The 23,506-nt window shown below is 36.3% G+C and overlaps 1 protein-coding gene across 2 annotated transcripts in view; it reads right to left on the bottom strand.

Annotated features, from left to right (window-relative positions):
- The window catches only part of LY75 (lymphocyte antigen 75), a 122,998-nt gene that overhangs the window by 85,905 nt on the left and 13,587 nt on the right, over window positions 1–23,506 (bottom strand). For both annotated transcript variants that reach the window (XM_077883374.1, XM_077883373.1), the window contains exons 4-13: window positions 21,446–21,610; window positions 13,892–14,002; window positions 12,681–12,824; window positions 9,880–10,071; window positions 8,666–8,823; window positions 6,811–6,921; window positions 6,175–6,263; window positions 5,857–6,026; window positions 3,571–3,770; window positions 1,502–1,644 (exon numbers count right to left, since the gene is read on the bottom strand). In XM_077883374.1, the coding sequence (XP_077739500.1) occupies window positions 1,502–1,644; window positions 3,571–3,770; window positions 5,857–6,026; window positions 6,175–6,263; window positions 6,811–6,921; window positions 8,666–8,823; window positions 9,880–10,071; window positions 12,681–12,824; window positions 13,892–14,002; window positions 21,446–21,610 (1,483 nt within the window). The remainder of the gene's footprint in view (window positions 1–1,501; window positions 1,645–3,570; window positions 3,771–5,856; window positions 6,027–6,174; window positions 6,264–6,810; window positions 6,922–8,665; window positions 8,824–9,879; window positions 10,072–12,680; window positions 12,825–13,891; window positions 14,003–21,445; window positions 21,611–23,506) is intronic.

Raw genomic sequence — 23,506 nt, 5'->3', positions numbered from 1 at the left:
ATTTTTAATTCATCTCTCAACTGGAACGTGTCTTTGAATTTTTTTCAAGTGAGTTCTAAGATTACATCAATTATAATTTTCACAAATGAAAAGCAATGTAATTGAGAACTAAAATTAATATATTGTGGGCAGCCCCGGGAGGCTCAGAGGTTTGGCGCCACTTCAGCTCTGGGCTGATCCTGGAGACCCAGGATCGAGTCCCACGTCAGGCTCCCTGCATGGAGCCTGCTTCTCCCTCTGCCTGTGTCTCTGCCTCTCTGTCTCTCTCTCTGTGTCGCTCATGAATAAATAAATAAAATGTTTTAAAAAATTAATATATTGTTAACATTTTCCACCTCAAAACTCTTTAGATGTCAGTTTTTAAACATCTTTTTATATTTAATGTCCTAGAGAAGAAGAGCAGTTGAGTTTTGTGTTTTGGTACCTGTTTTTTTGTTTGTTTTGCTGTTTTTCTTTGAGGCTTTTGAGTCAAAATGATAAGGAAAGTATTCACCAGGATATGTCTAAATGGTAATTTCTTTTCCATGATTTTGCCTGGTATACCCTGAATCCTTGATTTGCATATTTTGGTGGTCTTCTTTTCAATTCATAAAAATTGGGGAAGAAAAAAAGAAATTTGTGGACTTGAAGGCCCTCATGATTGCTCTCAAAGCTTCAGAGAAATTTTTCTCCTATGATAGCATCACCTGGTCCACATTTCTCCACATTGGACATCAGGAAAATCATCCAAGAATCCTTCCACCGTAACATCAAAATCACAATGGCTAATTGATTCTTTGTAGCGTCTCTGATTACTTTCCTATTTTCACATTCTTCCTGCCCATTCTCAAAGTAGTTTTCCACAAGAGGGCTGTAATAACTTTCTAATTACTTGCCCTGCATCTACCTACCATCTCTCTCCCCCCATATATACACACACACACACACTTGTTGTTGGGTATTTTTTTGTTTGTTTTGTTTTTTTCTTTTGCTTATTGACTTAAGATCAAACTCCTTCCCTGGCAAATAAGGATGCTCCAATTTCATATCTAAATCTCATTTTCTAGGTAAGTGGAATGATTCATTTCTCCTTGACTGTATCTGTACACTCTGGTCTCAGTACCTTTGCTAATTTTCTGTTTTCTCTGGCTCCTTCTCCTAGTCTTACCTTTCAAAATACTACCTTACCTTCTAAGAACCATCCTTCTTCATAACATTTTTCCCAGTTATACCTTCCAAAGTATTCATCTGTCTTTAGAATTCCCATGGTCCCTCCTTACCTTTGTTCTAGATTTTTACCATACTTTTTCTTATCCCCATTGTTGGAGTTTATTATGCTACATAAAGGAGGGTGATTCTATCTCCCTCATCTTCAAATTATTCATAGTGTCTTGCGCATAAAAATATTTGATATTGACAGACTGCCAAGCACTGAATGACCCTTTAGAAAATAAACATGTCAATTCTGAGTACCTGGAGAGCATCAGATTCAGCACAGAAGATCTCATCCTCAAAGTATTACCTGAACTGGTCCATGAGGAAGTGAAGAAATCCCTTTATTTCCTCCATCTGAGTGAAGCTGGGAAGGTGTCCTCCAAGAGCTCGGCAGAACCTCTCAGCTTCCTCCCAGTTCCTTTTTCTTACGATTCTTTCTATATTAAACAGCTTAACAAAACACAATGTTAATCTCTTTTCTGGCATGATCATAAAATAGTCATAATTTCCAAGTCTATTACGTATAAAAAGTGTAGGTTTTTAATTAAGTTTTTGAATTTTAATTCAAATAGAATTAACACACAGTGTTCTACTAGTTTCAGGTGAACAATACAGTGAGTCAGCAGTTCAGTACATCACTCAGTGCTTATCGCAAATGCACTCCTTAATCTCCATCACCTATTTCACCCACTGTGCCCCTACCACCTCCCCTCTGGTAACCATCAGTTTGTTCTCTATAGTTAAAAGTCTGGTTTTGGGTTGTCTCTTTTTTTTCCCCTTGTTCATTTATTTTGTTTCTTTGATTCAAATGTGTAGGCTTCTGAAATGGATTCTTATAGGTGTGAAAATAACAGGAAAATGTTCTTATTTTTACCTGTCAGTCAGAGAAGGACAATCATTATATGGTTTCACACATACAGGGAATATAAGAAATAGTGAAAGGGATTATAGGGGAAAGGAGAGAAAATGAGTGGGAAAAATTAGAGGGTGACAAACCAAGAGACTCCTCACTCTGGGAAATGAACAACGGATACTGGAAGGGGAGGCAGGTGGGGGGATGGGGTGACTGGGTGATGGGCACTGAGCGGGGGCACTTGACAGGATGAGCACGGGGTGTCATACTATATGCATATGGCAAATCAAACTTCAATTAAAATATATATATATAAATTTAAAAAAAACATATACTGGGATACAACCAAGACCTGCTGGAAGTGTCAACTAAAGGCCAGCTACTGCTGTCAGATGGATGACCTTCCTTAGTCAGGATGGGAAACTGCTCCAACAAGACACCACATTCTCCTGCATTCCTAGGACCAGTAGGTAAGGCTATAAAGGATACATATGAATACTTTGGGAGTAGACTTCTGCAGAGAAATATGCTAAAAACATAATTATGAACATAGCACAATGAAACCTATACAAGTACAGGCCTGTTTTCTGATGAGGATGAATGAAATGGCAGATTGCCCTGCTAACATGAATAGAAGGTACAAAGCAAAACTTGCCATCTTTGGTTTGTGATGACTAATTTTTTTTCAAAAAAGGAACAGAAGGAGATTGAATTAATCTTCAGTTCCCTGTGATACAATTTTACGTTTTTGCCATGACCTCCTGGTGGGTAAAGTGTACTTCCCTATACCTATATTTGGGCTCAGGCCATGTGACTGGCTGCAATCAATGGCATGTTGTGGAGGTAAAGTGAATAGAGACCTGAAATGTGCTTAAATGGTTAGGCTTGCCTCTTAGGCTTTAACAATTGACTGTAAGAACAAGCCCCTAAAAACTATTGCCCCTTCAGCCTGAGACCCAGATCAAGGTAGCACATCCCAACTCATAGCCTGGAGCCCAGCACAGCTGACCCACTGTTGAAAGCAGAGCTCACCATTCAAGCCTGAACTAAAACAATCCCTATTTGACCCAGAGATCTGTGGACATGAGACTAAATGTTTGTTGTTATAGTCACTGAATTTTACGATACTACGTAATGGTTTCTTTTTGGGAACAGCTGACTGATACAGGCCCTAAAATGATTTTTTTAAATTATAAGAAGTGATAGAATTCTCCATTGGACAAGGATTAGAAGGATATGAGAATCATAAGCAAAGTGTCAGCATGGCATGTAGCTTACTTAATGTCTCAGGGCAAAAGAACACTAGGAAAGAGCCAGTTCTGGCTGTAGGCCTGCTTTTTTGGGTAGGACATGAATTCAGATGGGGATAAGCTGTCTCATGACAAAGGCATGAGTGATGCTCCCAAACACCTTGGTAGGTTACATATGTGCCTGAGGAGGAGCATAATTTCTACTACAAGTATGTGGACTAGGATAGTAGAAAGATAACCTCATTAAGGAATTGAATGAGAATGTTACTTTACCTTATAACAAGAAAGACCTGAGGGGAAACTATACCAGCCTTCAGGACAAGGGTCTTCAGGCTTGGGGACTACTTCTTCAGGCTCAACGGGCCCACTTATTTTCTTGCAAATTGAAAGTGCTCTGAACTTCCTGCAGTCTTTCACCTCCCACTTTCCAAGAGAATTTCCAGTAGCCATAGCCACACATCCACCTCGGGAAGCTGGGGTTGAATCAGAAAGTTTAATTAAACATTACATTTGAACATTAAAGTCCAAACATTTTTCTAGTGTCCTTATCCTTTATTTGGGCCAAGGTCTGGAGAAAGGATATAAAAGATAATGGTAGAAAGGAATGTGTTATAATAATGATGATGATAATGACAATGATGGTAATAAAGATCAGTGTTTATTACTCCCCTGGTACTATTCTAACAGGATTAAATGAATCAGTCCTTACAACAAACCTCTGGAGTGGATTCTATTGCCATATCAAGGTACAGTGAGGATTAGTGACTTGTTCAAGGTCACATGTTAGTAAGTGGTTGATCCAGAACTAGAATCTAGGTGGTCTGCATATGGAGGTGCACCCTAAATCACTAAGCTGCTCAGCATACCCTAAGGGATTCATACTAGCTTAATGAATTTGAAAAGTTTTTCAGCAATTTAGTAACCCTCGAAACAAGACTCTTTCAGATTCAGATCCAAAGGAATAGGGGGTACAATATTGAAGGAGATATATGGTAACATACATTTGTTTTCCGTCTATTTTATGGCAGCCAGAATTTATTTATTCACAACATTAAGAGATTGTTTGTATTATCAGATCCATTTCTCAGATGAAGAATAAGTGACTTGCGACAGCAATAGCTAATGAGTAGTGGAGTCAACACTTGAACCCAGATTTGTCTGACAAAGTGCCATGCTCCTTTTTATATTATACCACGCTGCTTGAAGTGGGTAGAAGACAAGAAGAACATAAGTTGGAAAATAATGACGACTTCTATTTCACCAAACAAACATTGTCTCATGTCTCATACCTGGACAGCAATTAGAACAAGGGACTGGGAGAAAAAATGCTGTGTTGTCCTCGATGGGTGTCCTATTTTTCCCCTGTTCTGCCCCCTACCCAAGTCTTGTCCATGATGGACCAAGCTGGCTGAAGTTGGGAGTAATTATAGTAAAGAGAGATTAATAGTAGTCTTTCTGGCTATAGGACTGAGAGAATAGCCATTGTGGCTATTTCCTGAGCTCTTCTCCAACCACTGAAGGTTATCTATGAAGAATATGACATTGACTGTAAGAAATCTGAATGTCTATAAAAGAAATCCCATGTTTTATATATTAGAACATTATAATCTAAAGTGAGATTTCACCAAGATAAGCACCTGTATCCTCCATCTTCTATAAGTAAAAAGATGACCTTGTTATCAATACCATTTACATTTATGGTGGTGACCATCTATTTCAAATTTTGTGGGCATTCTCTATTTCAAGTATTGTGTTTCATTATACACTCATATGTTCCAGTAACTGGGTTTTAAAAAGTGGTCTTTGTGATCACATCGTACAAAAACAAGAAAATATAAATAATCCAAAGAAACAAAAATTGAATGCTTTATAGCTCCAGTCTTATAGAAAACCAAAATCCTCTATAAAGCACTGGATTAGGAATCAGGGATCTGAATTTTAGCAATCCAATAACCAGGTAACATTTGTTAAGTAAATCACCTTCTGAGACTATCTTCTCAACTCTGAAATCAGAAGGGATATCTGAGGTCCTTTCTGGTTCAAAATGGTTCTGATTCTATGGCTAAATATGGTCAATACTTTGAGCTGGTTAAAGAAGGATGAACTAACTTTCAGAATGAATAATACCTACAATATTGCCTCCTTAATTCTCATCCATTCGGAATAATAGAAATAAACACATTCGATTTTGGAGAAATTTGGAGAAAGAAGAAGCAAAGAGATGAAAATGTAAAGCACTTCAAAATGAAGCTTCTAGATTCTGTTTGAGACTTACATAGAAAAGATTTAAAAAAAAAACTTGCACTGATGGTTCTAGCTTTGTGCCATTATAGGTGGTTTCTGAGAACTGAGTTTTTTAGCTCCCTTTTTGGGGTTATTCCTAAGGATTTAATAAGGAAGACATAGTCACTGCTTCTATCTATGGTTCCATTGATAGACTCTCATCCTGAAGATTATAATTTTCCTCACATTTCAAAGCTAAGTGAAGACAACATCTGGAAGGTATACTGCATTTCACAAATCATCATATTCCACTACTTTCAAGACTAAGGCACTCACCTGGCTCAAGAAAATTCCAGTTGGAAAAAGTTACAGCTTGCTTTACTCCACCAACACCTGTCCAACTATACTCTCCATGTGAATCCATATCTCTCAGGCCAGTCCAGAAGTATTTTCCTGGAGATTTAGTATACTTTTTAATCATATCATTCAGGTATTCTTGCTCAAATCTGCAAAACAAGGGTTAAGTTAGTAGGTGTTTTAACAATGATGGAATACTATATAAATTGAAGATGTACCTTTTTTCTTAGAAAGCTTATTTAGCAAAACTAACCCAGATTTAAAAGTTCACCAGCACATGTTTACTAATGGTCATACCTGCTAGTTATAGTCAGGTTGCAGTTGGTTCCAAAAGGGACCTCATCTTTGTAAATCTTGTAACAGGTTTCTCCATGTCTTTTCCAGCCCTAAATCAGAGGAGATACATCAATTAATGTCTCTCTTCTAACAAGAAAGATTCTGTTACACTGGTAACATTTCACACTTAGAGAAATTAAGGACATAGCCAGTAAATCCATACAGATGATGAAGGTGGGATACAACTTCATAGATAACTCCTACAGGACTGTGAGCCTGTGTCAGATGGAAGGTGTGTCTTATTTCTCTTTACCTCCAAGGCCTAGCTCCTCATAAGACTATAATATTGTTGGTTGAACTATTTTTGAACAGGAAAAAAATAATTGGAGGAAGTAAAGGTATCAGCATTAAGGATTACAATCATACTTTTTTAATAAAAATCATGAATAGGTAACTTTTTCCTATAAAATTTTTTCTTATTGTAAGAATGCCAATATGTTATGATTCACTGCCCTCTGATTTGCTCTAACATAAGTGAACAGAAGGTATAGTCATTTCTTCTACTTTCCAGGTCTGAATTGTTTCAGTCTCAACTACCACCTTCAATCAAGAAGGTGTAACGCTGCTTAGGAAAACTTATACAGGGATTTTACATACCTCATCTGGAGGACACATTTTATCAGATGTTGTATCGTTCATTTTTTCTCCCTTTTTCTTGCATACATATTTAAGTTTCTCTTCACATGACTGGACTTTCCACTGACCTAGCTTTTTAAAAATAGAAAAAAAAATTTCCCACAGAGAAATTATTTGCCATATATTTAGAGTTGAACTCTAACTTATTTTAAATCAAGATGGTTTCTTCTCACAAAACTGTGAGCAAGGGGCAGGGCAAGGAAGAAGAAGAAGGAAAAAGAAAATGACTATAAATGAAAGACTACATCTGGGGACATACTCCTAGAAAATGCCACCCAGTAGGCCTGCAAGGTTGTGGCTCAGTTTGTTATTTCAACACCACCTCCAGATCATAGTGGAAATGATTCTATTTTCTTGTTAGAGTAACAGTAAAACCATCAAGGACTTTTAGTACAGAAGTTGAAGAAAGAAGAACTCAGCCTACACACAGTCACCAGTGTTCTAGTCTTCTTTCATATGACATGGCCTAAGTTTGCCCTTTGGCTAAAAACTTTTGGATATGTCAACCAACCATGCTGTCTTAGTCTCTTTATATATATCTCTTTATATATATATATATATATATATATATATATATATATATATATATATAAAATATAAATTAAATAAATATAAATAAATATATATAATATAAAATATAAATTTAAAAATATAAATATATATATTTATATATATATAAAAATCATGGTAGTTAGAACAGCTACTCTCCCAAAATCAATTCCAAAATCAAAAGTTCCTTCCACTCTACTTCAGCCTAGACTTCAAAATAATCCCTTTCAAATATGCTACTAGCATTAATTTTGCTTAAGTCACCCTGCTTTCTTCAAATTAAATTTCAAAAGGTAAATTGTGATAAGGGTCAGTTTTGAACACTGGAATGCTATCTAGGTATGCTATCAGTTTATTCTTGCCTATGGGATCTCTATCTTTGACACTCTACCAAAGACATCTTAAATATCTTTTTAAATAGAGCACGAAATGTGACACCCTTCTAAATTTATCTTTGACACCTTTCTAAATACCTCTTTAATCTTGAAACACTCCTAAATACACATATCATTTATTACTTCCATTTACCTCTCTCTAGAAGTTTGGGTGACACAAGCCTCCAGGAGTCCCCAGGAAAGCAGTACAAACAAAATATAGAGATGCACATGTCTTTTCTCTCAAATAGAGCCTATTTTGGACTCTTAAGTAAAGCATGTTTAATAAATAAGTATTCTACAGAAGAAAGATGTTTTCTGAAAAAACATTAGACCTAATTTTTAATTAATTTATTTACTAAGTAGTCTCTATCCTCAATGTGGGGCTTGAACTCACAAACTGGAGATCACGAGTCACATGCTCCCCTGACTGAGCCAGCCAGCTGCCCTTAGACCTTTTTTTTTTTTTTTTGAGACCTTATTTTTAAATAAAAATAGTTTTTCACTTCTCAAAGTAATATAAAAATTTAAACATGAATTAAGAAGATGGGATTTTTCCCTTAAGTTGTGGCTGTATGTTAAATATCATATTGACAGTCCAGAGAGAAAGCAGCTTATTAGAATCAATCTGGCATAAAAATTGAGTTCTAACAGGATTTCCTTTTATGTGTTTCAGACCAGACCAGATACTCTCAGACAGGAAGTGGATTGCTCATTTAGTCATTGTGTTATTTACCTATTTTTTTTCCAGTAGCTTCTGGAAAGACAATCTATAGGGCTCTTACCTTTTATTTTCTTTTCCAGCCCAAACACAAATATCTCAACCAAAGTCATCTTACTATTATTATTTGGTATACAATAAGAATATAAATAAGCCACAGGAGGTTTCCTACCTTTCCTAAATAGGAAACGCAGTTGGGAGTCTTATTGTAGGGAACATTTGGCTCATTCTTATTCCAGTATGTTAGAGTAACTTCTGTACCATCAGACCACTGAAATAAAGTTGGTACATTTTTGTTCTTAAGACCTATCCATATTTCTTCTTTGGCATCTAAAAGAAAAATATTTTATTTGCTTTTACTCAATTACATACCTCATTATGTACATTGTTACTGATTTTTACATTCTGATAATGGGGTTTTAGGAGTCTCAGTGGTATTTGTAATTAATCTATGAAAACATTGCTCATTTAGGCAGTCCAGAGGTTGAGTGCTTTTCAGAGTACGTATATAGGCAGAGTACATAGTGGAACAACCATGCTATGATCTATAGGTTAAGTGTTCCCTATCTAGTTTAGATAAACCTTGCTTTATGGGGTAGACAGGTTTCCTCTGCTCTTTCTGCCACTTCACTTTTACGAAAGACATATGTACCTGTTTTCACTAAGTGAAAGAAATCTGAAGAGGATTTAGCTTTTATTAAATGGTGTTTACTTCTTAGTTTTATGCCATTTTGGTTTATGAAAGATTTCATAAGAACAATCTACTTTTGGATAGCAGGGGAAACCTATAATGAAATTCTACAAATCGAGTCAGAATGGGATTGACGTCCATCCCTACCCTTGGATGATGCTGCTGCCTTCCCAGGGGAAACAATTAACACCATGCTGACATAGAAGAGGTGTTTATTATTAGTTATTACTATTAGTGAATCCTAGGAGGAGGATATAATACTGCCTGTCTAGCTTATTTTTGTTCTTCAGTCTTTAGCTTTTAAATAATTACAAAAGTGAAATAATCATGAAATTATCATCACTTAAGCATCTGGAGCAAATTAAATAGCATTTAGCTTATGAGAGGAGGGAAATTATTCAATCACTGGCTATACTGTCAAATTGGTAGCTCTAGCTACATATGCCTATTTGTAAAACAACAAAAATTAAATAAAAGTAAAAATCAGTTCCACAAGCTCACAAGCCACAAATGGCTGGTGGCAGCTATACTGGACAGCACAGATTATAGAACAGCTCCATCATCACAGAAAATTCTATTGGATAGTACTGATCTGTAAGGATCAAATTGTAGGCTTTCATTCCCACTAAGAGTCTAAAAATAGGGGTACCTTAGAATGTTTTAAACCTCTCAAATAGGAAAATTTAAAAACTTACCCCCATTATGGAGTTTTGTGACAACCACCTCCACATCTGCTAAAGAATGAATGCTGATGAGATCGCTGCTCAAGGCTTTGCATTTTGTTTGTGCCTTATCCCAGGAATCACTTTCATTTACCAGCAGATAGCAAAACCCATTATTTGACAGCCAGCCTGCATCACAGTGTGTATCTGAATATGTCCAAACATCTGCAAGAAAAGCAGCTATTTATATTCCAGTAAAGATACATCTATTTTGAATCAAAAACATTCCAAATTCTTCCTTCGTAAATCATCAGGATTCTGGAAAACTAGGGAATGTGATGTCAAAGGGCATAAGGACATGACTTTATGTGGTGCCTCACATTCTACATGGCATCATCACAAGAGTGATGGGATACAGATAATGATATAACTGCAATGTGATACAAATGTGCTACATGATTGGGCTCCAACTATTTGAGGAGGGAATTCCCTTAGTCCCAATAGATAGAAGAATGGTGTGGGGTAAGTCAGTCACTGACATATCTCTTCCTTGGTATGGGATTTGTTAGGTTTCCCTCTAGTCTCTGACTTTGAGAGGTTATGAAGTCCAGATTCATGTATGGTCATGTATGTCAGATTAGCAAGAGGAGGGGCACCTGGGTGGCTCAGTGGTTGACTATCTGCTATTGGCTCAGGTCATGATTCCGGGGTCCCGCATCAGGTTCCTCGCAGGGAGCCTGCTTCTTCTTCTGCCTATGTCTCTGCCTCTCTCTCTCTCTGTCTCTCATGAATAAATTAAAAAAATCTTAAAAAAAAAGATTGGTAAGGGGATGTGCATTCATGCCTACTGTTGGACAAAGGATAAAGATTTAAGGAATAGAGTAAAACATTTATAAACTCCACATGAAAGGGAGGACAATGATAAAGGGAAAGGGCACAAGACCTCTCTGGATCTCTTCTTTCCTTTCCTTTACTAGATTCACATCCTCATGTAATTAGTGATTCTTTGTTTAGATCATGTTAAAACTCACTCAAATGATGGTCAAGAAATATTGGAGAAAAAGACTGAGGTATACAACCATATAAAATACTTTTAACCTTCTTAATAGAATTAGAAATTAAGTCAATTACTCAGACCTCATGGATTCATAGCTGTTTGGAATGTCCATTTAATGAAAATACAGCAACTTAAAAATATAAACAGTTTGCCCTTTACTTAAAGATAAAATTCAGGTCCAGTTAGCTTCTCACATTTGCAAGATAACTCAATTAATTTTAAGTTTCTGAAATAGAACATGCTATTATTATAATTATTATTATATTTTATGATTATGATAAAGGAACAGAGGAAAAAATACCCATAATTGAACTTAGAACAAACATTTTACTATTCTAGTCTTTGTCTCTATGAAAACATATTTTTACAAGATTAAAATGATAAGTAGGCATATCATTTTGTTCTGCTCTTGTATTTTCCTGCTGGCACAGTTATTTTAATAAATGCATATTATTCAATCATGTGGAAACATCATGATTTATTTAATAATTGCTACTATAGGATATTTATTTGATCTATCATCATTCACCTGGTTTATTTTCATCTGTGCTGTCTTTTCTATTATGCTTTTTGTGTGTGAACTAAATTTGGTTTGAATCAACTTGGAAGATGAATGTTAATTTTCCCCTAGTATTTTAATAAAACATCTGACAATCTTTATTTTTTAGTCTTAAAAAATAGCTTTATGCTCCTATATGGACAAGAAATTTTATCTCCTTCCCCCAACATTCTTTAAACAAGACATTTTAAAACCTTTTTTCCTCCCAGGTTTGAGTATTAGCTTCTCTTGTTCAGAAGGATTTTTTAAAAAATTTTTATTTATCTATGATAGTCACACAGAGAGAGAGAAAGAGAGAGGGGCAGAGACACAGGCAGAGGGAGAAGCAGGCTCCATGTACCGGGAGCCCGACGTGGGATTCAATCCCGGGTCCCCAGGATTGTGCCCTGGGCCAAAGGCAGGCGCCAAACCGCTGCGCCACCCAGGGATCCCTGTTCAGAAGGATTTAATCAAATACCAGGTATGTGCTGGGCCTTGTGCAAGACAGTAAGGGCACTCCTCTTATTCTTTCAAAGGCTTCTGAAGTTTCTCTGTACTTCAGAAACTTCAACTGTTCTGTGTTTCTCTTACCCCTGAAATCCCTTGAAACCCCTCCTCCTTGTACACATTTTGTCCTTCTGCACCTCTGCTTTTCTACCTGATTTATCAACACAACAACCTAAAAAATCAGCCTGGCAAAGAAGGACAGAACAGGGATGGGCATCATGGGGCAGGAGCTGGAAATCCCAGGAGAGTTCCACCGTCTACCGTTTTTGATTTCTCATAGAGGCAAGTTATACATAAGATGTGAATGTGCATCAGCATCTCCAGGAAAGCTTCTTAAAACACAGATTGTTGGGGCCCACAGAGTTTTTGATTCGGTAAATCTGAGGTGGGTCCTAAGGATTTGCATTTCAAACAGGTACAGGTGACACTGATACTATTGGTCTAGAAACCACAAGCTGAGAACCACTGCTCTAATGAAAAAAGAGTCACCTCTGTGAATAGAAACATATTTCTTACCTAGAATACCTCTGCCTTCTTATGGGGATATACCAAACCAAAGCTTTATGCATATATAGTTGATAATACCCAACCACAGGGTCTAAACAAAGTAATTTTTGGCATTGGTAGTATCAGGTGAAGGAAAGGTGGAAATAGATGTCTGAAATGGATTTTATTGGACTTCACAAAACTATAATTTTAAGACCTATTTGCACAATGAAATGAGAAAGATACCTGTTAACTCCACCGTGTTATTTAAGGGTTTCTTGCAGACATAGGGCAATTGAACTTCACAGGAAAAACTCTGCCATAAACCAGACATGGCATCCATTCTTGCACAGCTTGATCCACCTATGATCATTGGTGCACTCGGCATATCTTAAACAGTAGAAAATTAAAAAAATTAAAAAGAGAAGGTTAGGGCCAAGTGGTGGTTAGAAAAAATAATTTGTATTTCTAATTTTCTGATTATATTGGAACTCAAAATAGTTAAAACCTTCTACTAAATTGAGATGTAGATGCCTCAATAAACATTCATGTTCTTAAATATGTCTTCCTTCTAAAATACAGGATACAGGGTGAAACACTCTGATACACTATAGGTAATTTAAAAAACAAAACCAAAAACCAAAACAAATCTCTGCCCCCAATCAACTTCCATATCATATCCTGCAGATAGTAGCTCTTAATCTGCTACTCTATACAATAAATACTAATTTATGATTCTGTAATGCTCTTTAAGACCTTGAATTAAAAGTTAAATTATCTTTGAAGATTTTATTAACTGAATAGAGAATTAATTCATTAATTCAATGAAATTTCATTACATTACCTATTGGTATTTTATTGTACTTAACCCATTTTTCTTATATGTATACAGAACACTTTTTAAAAAAATACTGAATCTAGTGTTAACGTTTAGAGTCTATATTTGTCAGAAGCCTAAGATTTTATTTTTTAAAAAGGTACCTAAACTTCTTTTGGGGAGAAAAATCTTTTGGCTAAGTAAGGTTTTGTTGGTTTTATTAACTATAAAGTTTTCTTTAAGATATTTATTTATGTCATAAAATAGAACCATTATGTTGTCAGGACTTGAGCAGTATTGTAAGAGTATATTTCTGTATGAAGTTGAGTTGCAGATGAGACAACACAGTTAGTCACAGACATGTCATGTTATGGGGCTTATTCTGCTGTTACCTAAAAATGTACGGTTGCCATAAAGGTTAGACACAAATGCTCAGTTATCCATGGTATGGTTCAACGTGGCTGTAATGGTATCACAATAAAGAAGGAATTAGGGGGAAAAATTCTTCTGAGAGGTAATCATAATAACATTTGTCAAGATTTGAAAATTTTATAAGCTGTCAGTGAATAGGTTGCTTTTGTTCATTTACTTTTTTGAAGCTTTTGCTCTGTGCATAGTAGATGGAAGACAGGGAAGTTACCTGGGTCCCAGTTGAGAAAGTTTAATGGCTTCTGGTCTGACCATTCCCAGCCTCTAGTAGAGTACAGCTGATTTAGGCCAATCCAGAAAATCCTTGGAATGCCTTCTTTTTCTGTAAGGATCACATAATTTTAACAAGTGACAAAATTGTCTAAATTATTATCTAAGTCAGATTTAAGTTTCTACTGATAGCGAAAATCTCAAGGTCTTGATTATAAGGCAAGAATTCCGTAGGAGGCTATCTGTCCACCAAAGCCAGCTAAAGGCTAGTAAGTTAATTCATTTCTGCTTTTCCATTAGCCTGTCCCTTTCTTCTAAGGTAAGAACAGAATCTTCTCAAAATAGCTGTTTCACTTCTCAAAATAGCTGTTTCACTATTTTTAACCCTCTTGTACTGATACAGAAGAAAACAGTTTCTATTGTATATCTAGATTTTGAAGAACTGACTGTATTCCAGACTGACAGTTTAAGTTCATTAAGCACATATCATTTAACTGGTACTAAGGATATAAAAAACAAAAGACAAAGTCCCTGTCCCCATGAGGACTTCAATTTATGGACAGAACCAGATGTAGACCTCTCAAAAGGTAAAGTGTTACTCATACTGCTTCAGAAATATGTATTGGAACTGTTTGGTAGGCAATGGAATATACAACCCTAGAGTCCAAAGGAGATGTTTAGGTTGGAGCCACAGAACAAGAGATACACGCAGAGACTACAGTGGAGATGTATCACTCAAATTCATTACTTGACTATCAGAAGCCATCAGCGAGAAAGAGACAAAGATAGAGAAGCAGAGATAATTTAAATAGTGAGGCTAGGGCAGCCCTGGTGGCGCAGCGGTTTAGCGCTACCTGCAGCCCAGGGCGTGATCCTGGAAACCCTGGATCGAGTCCCACGTCAGGCTCTCTGCGTGGAGCCTGCTTCTCCCTCTGCCTGTGTCTCTGCTTCTCTCTCTCTGTGTCTCTATGAATAAATAAAATCTTTAAAAAAAATAAAAATAAATAGTGAGGCTAGTTGCAGATATGCCAGTCAATATACATATATGTGCACAAGCAATGGATGCAATCATGCTTATATGTGTCCACGTATATTGGTAAACTGAAAAGATTGTAAGGATTTTCACACCAGTACCAAGATAGTCAACAAAATTATTCAAAAACCTGGTAAGACTTTATCAACATCATGAAAAAAGAACCTGAAGATGTTGAAGGCCATATAAAAGAGATAGAACACCTGATGAAATGATCTACGGAAGATAAGGATGATGCTAACAATAGGAAGAGCTGACAGGTTGGAATATATTTGTTGAAATATTCTCAGCATTTAAACACTTAGTAACAGCTTCTTAGTTCCTCTGGGAATTATGTAGATACATTATTAAATTATATACATAATCTCTCTATATATAAAATATAATCATATTTATAATGATAATATTTATAAAATATTCATGTTTAAGATAACTTTTATATAAACTATAAAATATAATTTATAAAATTTTAAAATAATTAAATTTATATTGATATAATTATCTTTTATATAATTTGTGTGTACCTTATATACATAAAAATGGTTCTTGAAATTTGGATATTTTCTACATGTAAATCACACAAAAATATCTGATATATGTATAATTTGCATATAGAAAACTATATCCAGACTTCTAAGGGCTTTTTGAGGGTAGTTTTGACTATATTCAATTTTTGCCTTACTGCAGACTTTAGAACATAAATGCCTAAAACAGAACTGACACCAAGGGAGTGGAAAAGCCCCCCCGTATAGAGCAGAAATAGCAACAGCAAAGATGAAAGGGGCCAAGAGCAATAACCCAGACATCAATATTAAAGGGATGGGCAGGGGTTTGTGAAAGAGGGTGGTAGGAGCAGAGGCCTAATTACCACTCCACTGAGGAACAGATATGAAGTTAGGGGAGTGAATTGCAAAGATACACTGTATCTGCATCTGAATCTATATCTACATCTGTATCTATATATCCACATCTATATCTACATCTATCTATCTATATTTTAATGGTAGAAGTTTAAATAACTTTATGGCCTGTTGGGAAAGAGTCAGCAGAGTGAGGAGAGTCAATGAAGATTTAAGAGAGGGAAGAAACAGCTCGTGTGGATGCAAAGAGCTTTGGAGAGGGAGTTAACCTTGAGCAAACTGGAGGGATGACAGATACAGATAAATTTCTAAGTATGAGGAAGGAAATCTAAGGGTTTGCTTCACTTTTCTCAAGGAAATAGATGGTAAGGATACTCTATAAGGAAGTAAAAGGTGGGTATTTGGGTAGATGGCTTGGGAGAATGCTGAAGGGAACTGTGGATTCATTTTTTTCTTTTTTTTTTTTTAATATTTTATTTATTTATGACAGATACAGAGAGAGAGAGAGAGGCAGAGACACAGGCAGAGGGAGAATCAGGCTCCATGCACCGGGAGCCCGATGTGGGATTCGATCCCGGGTCTCCAGGATCATGCCCTGGGCCAAAGGCAGGCACCAAACCGCTGCACCACCCAGGGATCCCGATTCATCTTTTTCTATCACTTGGTTAGCATAAGCACTGGCATACAAATTGAAGATTTAATCTAATGTAAATTTCTCATTCATAAAAGCAGTTGATTCCCCAGCCTTCCTAAAGAAGTTCTGGAAACTATGACATAAATATGGTACTTCAGACTCAATCATACAGGACACTCAGAATTCCCTTTATTAATTTTTAACTGGGGTACTATGGAAGACCAATCCTTCTAGCCCATCCAAACTCAATACTTTCCCTTCCATGAAGACTTTTCAGATATCCCCGGCAGGACATCTGAATAATCCCATCACTTACCTGCACATGGTAAGGACACATTTATAAAGAAACAAAATGAACTTTGGAATCTGTTAGGTTCCTAATTTGCTTCATTACACTGTCCTATTCGTGAGCCATACTGATGACTTATTCTTCAGTAGAATCATAGGATTTCAAAATTGTGACCGTGTTGGAAAACAGGAATGTTCTTTATGTGTTTTATGCCAGGTGAATGTGAGTGTGAAATGGATTCTAAAAATTCAGGTTGTCAAATATGAAAGGCAGACATTTCATTTATGGCTTGGACAATCTGAAGCTAGACTTTTTTCCTACATACAATCCAAGCAAGAAGATGACGAATTTGGAACTTAGCTTACCTCCATCTTTGCCATCAAGAAACAGATGACTGCTAGCATAAATCCTCATACCTAATCAAATCAAATAGGTGAGTTCACTGAAGTAGAATTGTCACTGTCCCTAAAACCTGTTCAGACTTGACCCTCTATTTCTATTCCTCTCTCCACAAGGGACACTACAGGCCTGATCATGGTAATGCACCTGGAATGAGCCAGAGAAGAACTTCTAATGCATTTGAAAGGCAACACCAGCAAGGACCCTGACTTAGAAGTGTCCTAGCCTTGGAGAACCTGTCAGAGGCCACTCAAAGTGAATAACACTTCAGGGTGGAGGAAAATGAGGAAAATGCAAATGTGCTATTCCTGCTCTGGGGACTACTGGGTCCTGTTTTGTAGCTCTGGGATGAGTATGTGGTTAGAGGTTCTCTAGGAAGGCCAGAGACATGGGAAATCTAACTTCCAAACAAAATCTAGTGAGTGTAAGGAAACCAAATCATCCACTCCAGAAGCCCCTGTATTAGTAAAACAAAACTAAGTATAGGGCAGGCAGAAAACAAACAAACAAACAAACAAACAAACAAACAAACAAACTTCTTTTAGATTACATGGGACTTATTTTCAAGGGACTGTTTCTGCCTTTTTTCTGGCAGTAGATTCTCTAGTCCCATCCAACCACTAGCTATCAGATCAGAAGTCATTTGAGAATACATTCTCCATTATGCTCTGAATATGTACAGCTCTTATTTCCCCAAGTAGATGAAGCATCTAGATCACAAAATCACTGTCTGATTCACTTTTGTTGGCCTCACTCCCCTAGCCCAATGTTTACCCATGGCAATTTTCAGTAAAAAGAGAAACTTCAATAAATTTTCAATATTGGATACTCTGAGATTCAGATGTTAAAAATACAGCTTGGGGGGGATCTCTGGGTGGCTCAGCAGTTTGGCACCTGCCTTTGGCCCAGGGCGCGATCCTGGAGTCCCGGGATCGAGTCCCACGTCAGGCTCCCGGCATGGAGCCTGCTTCTCCCTCCTCCTGTGTCTCTGGCTCTCTCTCTCTCTGTCTGTCTATAATAAATAAATAAATCTTTTTAAAAAAAATACAGCTTGGGTCTTGGGAAACTAGCAATTATAATTAGGTTAAAATAATTACAATACACTTAAACAGCATTCATAGTGAAAGAGGAGGTTGGAAGATTAGAAAGGGTGTATCTCTAAAATTATTGATATACATAAAATGGGAGTATCTGGCCTGGAGCACAGGAGGACCACTTAGTGTATTATCTCACTTTTATGAGTTATTAAAGAGAAATGATGCATAAAGGAATCATGCAACATTCATTCTTCCCAATGCATCATTAGTTGTTATGATTTTAATAGTCACACCTTTGTCCTTCACTGAGAACATTAGTTTTCAAATGTCAATATTCCAGGAGTCTTAAATTTATTGGCACTTTTTACTTTCAACAATATTCTTTGTAAAGTTCAGTGAGGTCTGGAAAAGAATTCCATTGAACCACTAGCCCATCAGGGTCTGATTATTCAAGGACCAAACAACATAGGAAAAGGGTAAAGCTGTAAGTAAGAAAGGAGGGCTGAACAAAGCATTAGCTAAAAAGCATGACAAAAGTCTACTAGACTATTAATGATGAAAAGAAAAAAATACGTAAGAAAAGCAAATAGTATAGTAAAAAAAAGTAAGAGCTATGGAGTCATATATGTTGATATTTGAATCCCAATTCTGGTACTTCTCAGCCATGTGATCTTGGGTATGTTATTTCTAAATGCCAATTTCCTTATCTGTAAATGGGAATAAAAATACTTGTCTTATGAGGTTGGATGATGATTTTTTTAAAGATTTTATTTATTTATTCCTGAGAGACACATAGAGAAGCAGAGACACAGATAGAGGGAGAAGCAGATTCCTCACAGGGAGCCTGATGTGGGACTTGATCCCTGGACCAGGATCACGCCTTGAGCCAAAGGCAGACATGTTCAAATGCTGAGCCACCCAGGCGTCCCTGGTTGGATGATGATTAAATTATGTAATTTATCTGGAGATATTAGGGTTTTACTCATAGGTTGAATTTAGCAAATATTTATACTTATTATAAAACAGTGTGATAGAATTTCTCTGAATTATATCTAGGAATAGATATATGTAGCAATATGTAGCAGTAATGCTTAGAGTTTTGTGCAAAAGGGAAAAACTCATGAGACCCAACTCTTCCTGCAAAAAACTTACTAGTCTTGTAAAAGGTAAATGCAGATAGATGAATGATGGATACAACTTTATTTCTTTTTTTTTTTTTAAAGATTTATCTATTTAGGATAGAGAGAAAGAGAGAGAGAGAGCCAGAGACACAGGAGGAGGGAGAAGCAGGCTCCATGCCAGGAGCCCGACTCAGGACTTGATCCCAGAACTCCAGGATCAAGCCCTGGGCCAAAGGCAGGCGTCAAACCGCTGAGCCACCCAGGGATCCCCTACCACTTTATTTCAAGTCAGATTGATTGTGTTCAAATTTTGGCTCTGCTAATTACTTGTAGGTGACCTTGAGCAAATTACACTTCCTCTCTGATTCTCACATTCCTCATCAGCAAAGTGAGTATAATAATAGAAATACCTATACCTCATAGCATTGTTATATGATATTAAATAAGATAATGTATGAAAAGCATTTAGTACTCAGTTTCAGTCTGAAACATCATTACTGTCATATAATTTATTTTTTCATTCAAATTATCAGAGACTCAGTAACTTGGGTTTCTTGATTTCTTAAAAGATTATTTTATTTCAAAGATTTTATTTATTTATTTGAGAGAGAGAGAGGGAGAGAAAGAGAGCACAGGCCAGGGGGAGAGGGAGAGAAAGAAGCAGATTCTGCACTGAACAGGGAGCCCAATGTGGGGCTCCATCCCAGGACCCTAGGATCATGACCTGAGCTGAATGCAGATGCTTACCCAACTGAGCCACCCAACACCCCAAGATTTAATTATTATTATTATTATTATTTTTTTTTAGAGAGAGAGAAAGCAAGGGTGGGGAAGGAGCAGAGAGAGAAGGAGAGAAGCAGACTCCCCACAGAGTGGAGTTCCATGCAGGGCTCTCTATCCCATGACCCTGAGATTATGACCTGAGATAAAATCAAGAGTCCCCATAACTCAGCAATTCCTAACTCTAGAGAAATTCTCATACATGTCTGCCCCATGAGGCACAAATGAGGATGTTCCCTGCAGAGGTGTTTGTAATAGGAAAAACTGAAAACAACCTGTTTCTCAATAGGGCATGGATAAATTGTGGTTTATTCATACAATGTAATACTTTACAGCAGCAGTTGACAATGGATAAACCTATAAATGGGCAAATAAGTATTTATATCATTTAATATATATATATTTAATATATCATTTAAAAACAGAATAGTATAATGAAAACATAATGGTATATATATAGTAAATATATATATAAAAATTTATATAGTATATATTATATATATAAATATATATATAAAGTATATATATAGTATATAGTATATAGTATATATATAAAGTATGTATATAGTATATATAGTATATATTATTATATAAATATATATAAATATAAAGTATATATATATATAAAGTATATATATATATATATATATATACTTTATATATATAGTAAAAGTACTCAAAGAATGGTTATTTTGAGAGATGGACATGGGGCTTTTACTCTGTTAACATTTTATTTCTTTAACATAAGGGAAAAAGGGAAGGAGGGAGGGAATCGATCCATGTAAAGCAATATAATGAAAATGAAATGTCTAGTGTATAGAGTGTGTAAGTCAGGGTAGTGGTTACACAAGTCTCTTTCAGGTTACTTTCTATTTTTTGTGTATATATATATATATATATGTTTTCATAATTAAAAATTTAAGAATTCCCACAAACAAAACAAAATCTTATTCACTCTATGTGTCCATTCATTAAATCCACTTTAAGATTTCTTAGACATTGCCTTGCCTTTGAGGATGACACTCCTCTACTCAACACAAGGACCTGTCACTGATGCCATCTAGTGTGACTTGGCCATCTTCTTCACCTTCCTCTCTACTTTTCAAAGTCTAATGTTCACCTTAAAAAAAATCTTGTCACTTAGGCTTAGAGTAGCAGTTTAATTTGCTACCTGCCGCCATTTTCTGAATATTAACCTCTTTTCAGTCTCCAACATGAAATGCATTTTCAAAGGATAGAATAGGATTATATGTATACATTTCTGCCTATGGGCTTCAGTGTTGACAATTAAGAGAAGACAGAAAAATATATACAGAAAACAACACACCTGGATATGAAAATAGAGGTAGACAGACGCCATCGTTACAATCCCAGCAATTTGCTCTACCACATGCAAACCTACCTTTAAGATAAGTTAATTCAGCAGCATTGCTGATGCTCAGTAAGTCAGCTCCTTGATTCTGACATGAAATGTAAGCTTCCTTCCAAGAAAGAGTGGCTTGAGTATTAAATTGGTAGCAACTTCCAATCTGCTCATTCTTTTCCCAATTATCTTCACAGCCATTTTCTGTTGATAAAAAGATATGTTAGGGATCATAAAGTAAGGGAATAGTGTTTTATATTACTAAGAATGCTTACCAATACTGCAATTCAATTTCCATACTCTAAGGATACACTAAAATTGAAGCTTATTGTTTGGCTAGACCATATTTTGACTCTTTGGTTACACAAAGAAATTGAAGTCATGGGAAACAAATGACTTTGGCTGATTAAAGCTTCCATTTTCCTATCCTCTACTCTCCTTTTATTCCCTGTCAATTACAATGCCATATTTTAGCCCATGCTGGTCTTCTACCTAAATGTAGGAGTCTTTGAATGTGCTCACATTGTCAAATTCCTGGGCTGATGGAAAACAAAATCACTTGAAAATGGTGGCAGACTGCAGAGGGGTTTGCCTACAGCCTGCAGTGAAACACTGTGTGTATGTACATGTGTGTGTGCAGACATGCTGCTTAAATCCCCAAGATTTAGAATCTAAGTGACTCCCTTACTTTAAAAACTCAGTCTAAACATCTTCTTAATGTTTTAACAGATTATTTAATATATGACCCAAATTAATATTATATAATATTGTAGATGTATATGTAGATATGTGTGCATATGTATACAGACATACATGTTCATTGTATAATGTGCTTATTTTCTTTAACAAATATCTAAAAAGCATGTATAGTTTCAGACAGACTTTTCAAATTATTTCTTAGATGAGTTATACAGGTCTTGACACAAGTGGTTTAAAAATACTCTCTAGAAAAAGAAATGCAATATAGACAATGTCAAGGGTGCCCAAGGCTCCACTCAGGGAGTTTTCCAAAGGGCTTCCCATAACCAGTCTTCTATCACATGCTAGACTTATGGTCTTTCAAGCTGGAAGGGTCCTCTGAGATCATCTTGTCTAATGCTCTCATTTCACAGATGGAAACAAAGATCTAGCAGTGTTTGTGACAGAGCTATAATCAGAACACTAGTCTAAATCTGGTCTTGTTGATCTTCTGAACAGCACACACTGCTTCTTCAGACACATTTGAATGTCCTAAATAGCAACTGAGTTGAATGTGATATTTGGTGAAAACAAAATGGGTGGATTTGTAAGTATATTGCCTAAAATTTCCTTATTACCACTGGGGCCTTATGTCTGTAAATCCAGGAGCTTCCAGTGGGATGGCAGTATGTTTGCTATAAAATACAATCTGCATGGTTTAACAATCCTCAGCTTTGAGAAATTCATAGTCCTGCTTCTTTCCTAAAAATAAGTCTGAGAGGTATATGAATGCTACCATTCTCACCCTCACCACCCAAAGGAAGCTAAAGACATTGAAACTCATGATAGTCAAGGAAGCATGGTAAAGTGGGATAAGTACAGTGAGGAATGAAGGTCAGGGATCCTGGAATCTCCAGGCTCCATACAAATGCAGTCTGACCCTGATAGGCCATGTTATCAATCTGCATCTGGTGCCCCTCACCTGAAAAATGAGGGTTTACACTAGATAACCTCTAAACTCCCTTTCACATTGAAAATTTCTGATCCAGACTATAGCGAGGTTTATATGAAATCAGCACTTAGTTGACCAAACACTGCCTAGTATCAATTGTAGCCGAAGCAAATACTTTTATCTTTCAGTAGGTTCTAGGATCTAAGCCTGTGCGTCTACCCAGAACAGTGATTCTTAAAGTGTGGTCCCCAGACCAGCATCATCAGCATCATCTGGGAACTCACTAAACTCCAAATCTACCAAATTATAATTTCTGGAGGTGGGCCCCAAAATTCTTTTCTTCTAATAAATTTTTCAAGTGATTCTGCTGTAGAACCACTAACTCAAAATAACCTCTTCTAGTTGCTTAGAACTCTTCATTTTGAACTCAGCTTCCTTTAAAGAGGGATCAGTATTAGTAATATCACCAG

Source organism: Canis aureus, chromosome 34, assembly GCF_053574225.1.
Source record: "Canis aureus isolate CA01 chromosome 34, VMU_Caureus_v.1.0, whole genome shotgun sequence".
Taxonomy (NCBI): Eukaryota; Metazoa; Chordata; class Mammalia; order Carnivora; family Canidae; genus Canis; species Canis aureus.
This window is presented reverse-complemented; position numbering and strand designations above follow the sequence as displayed.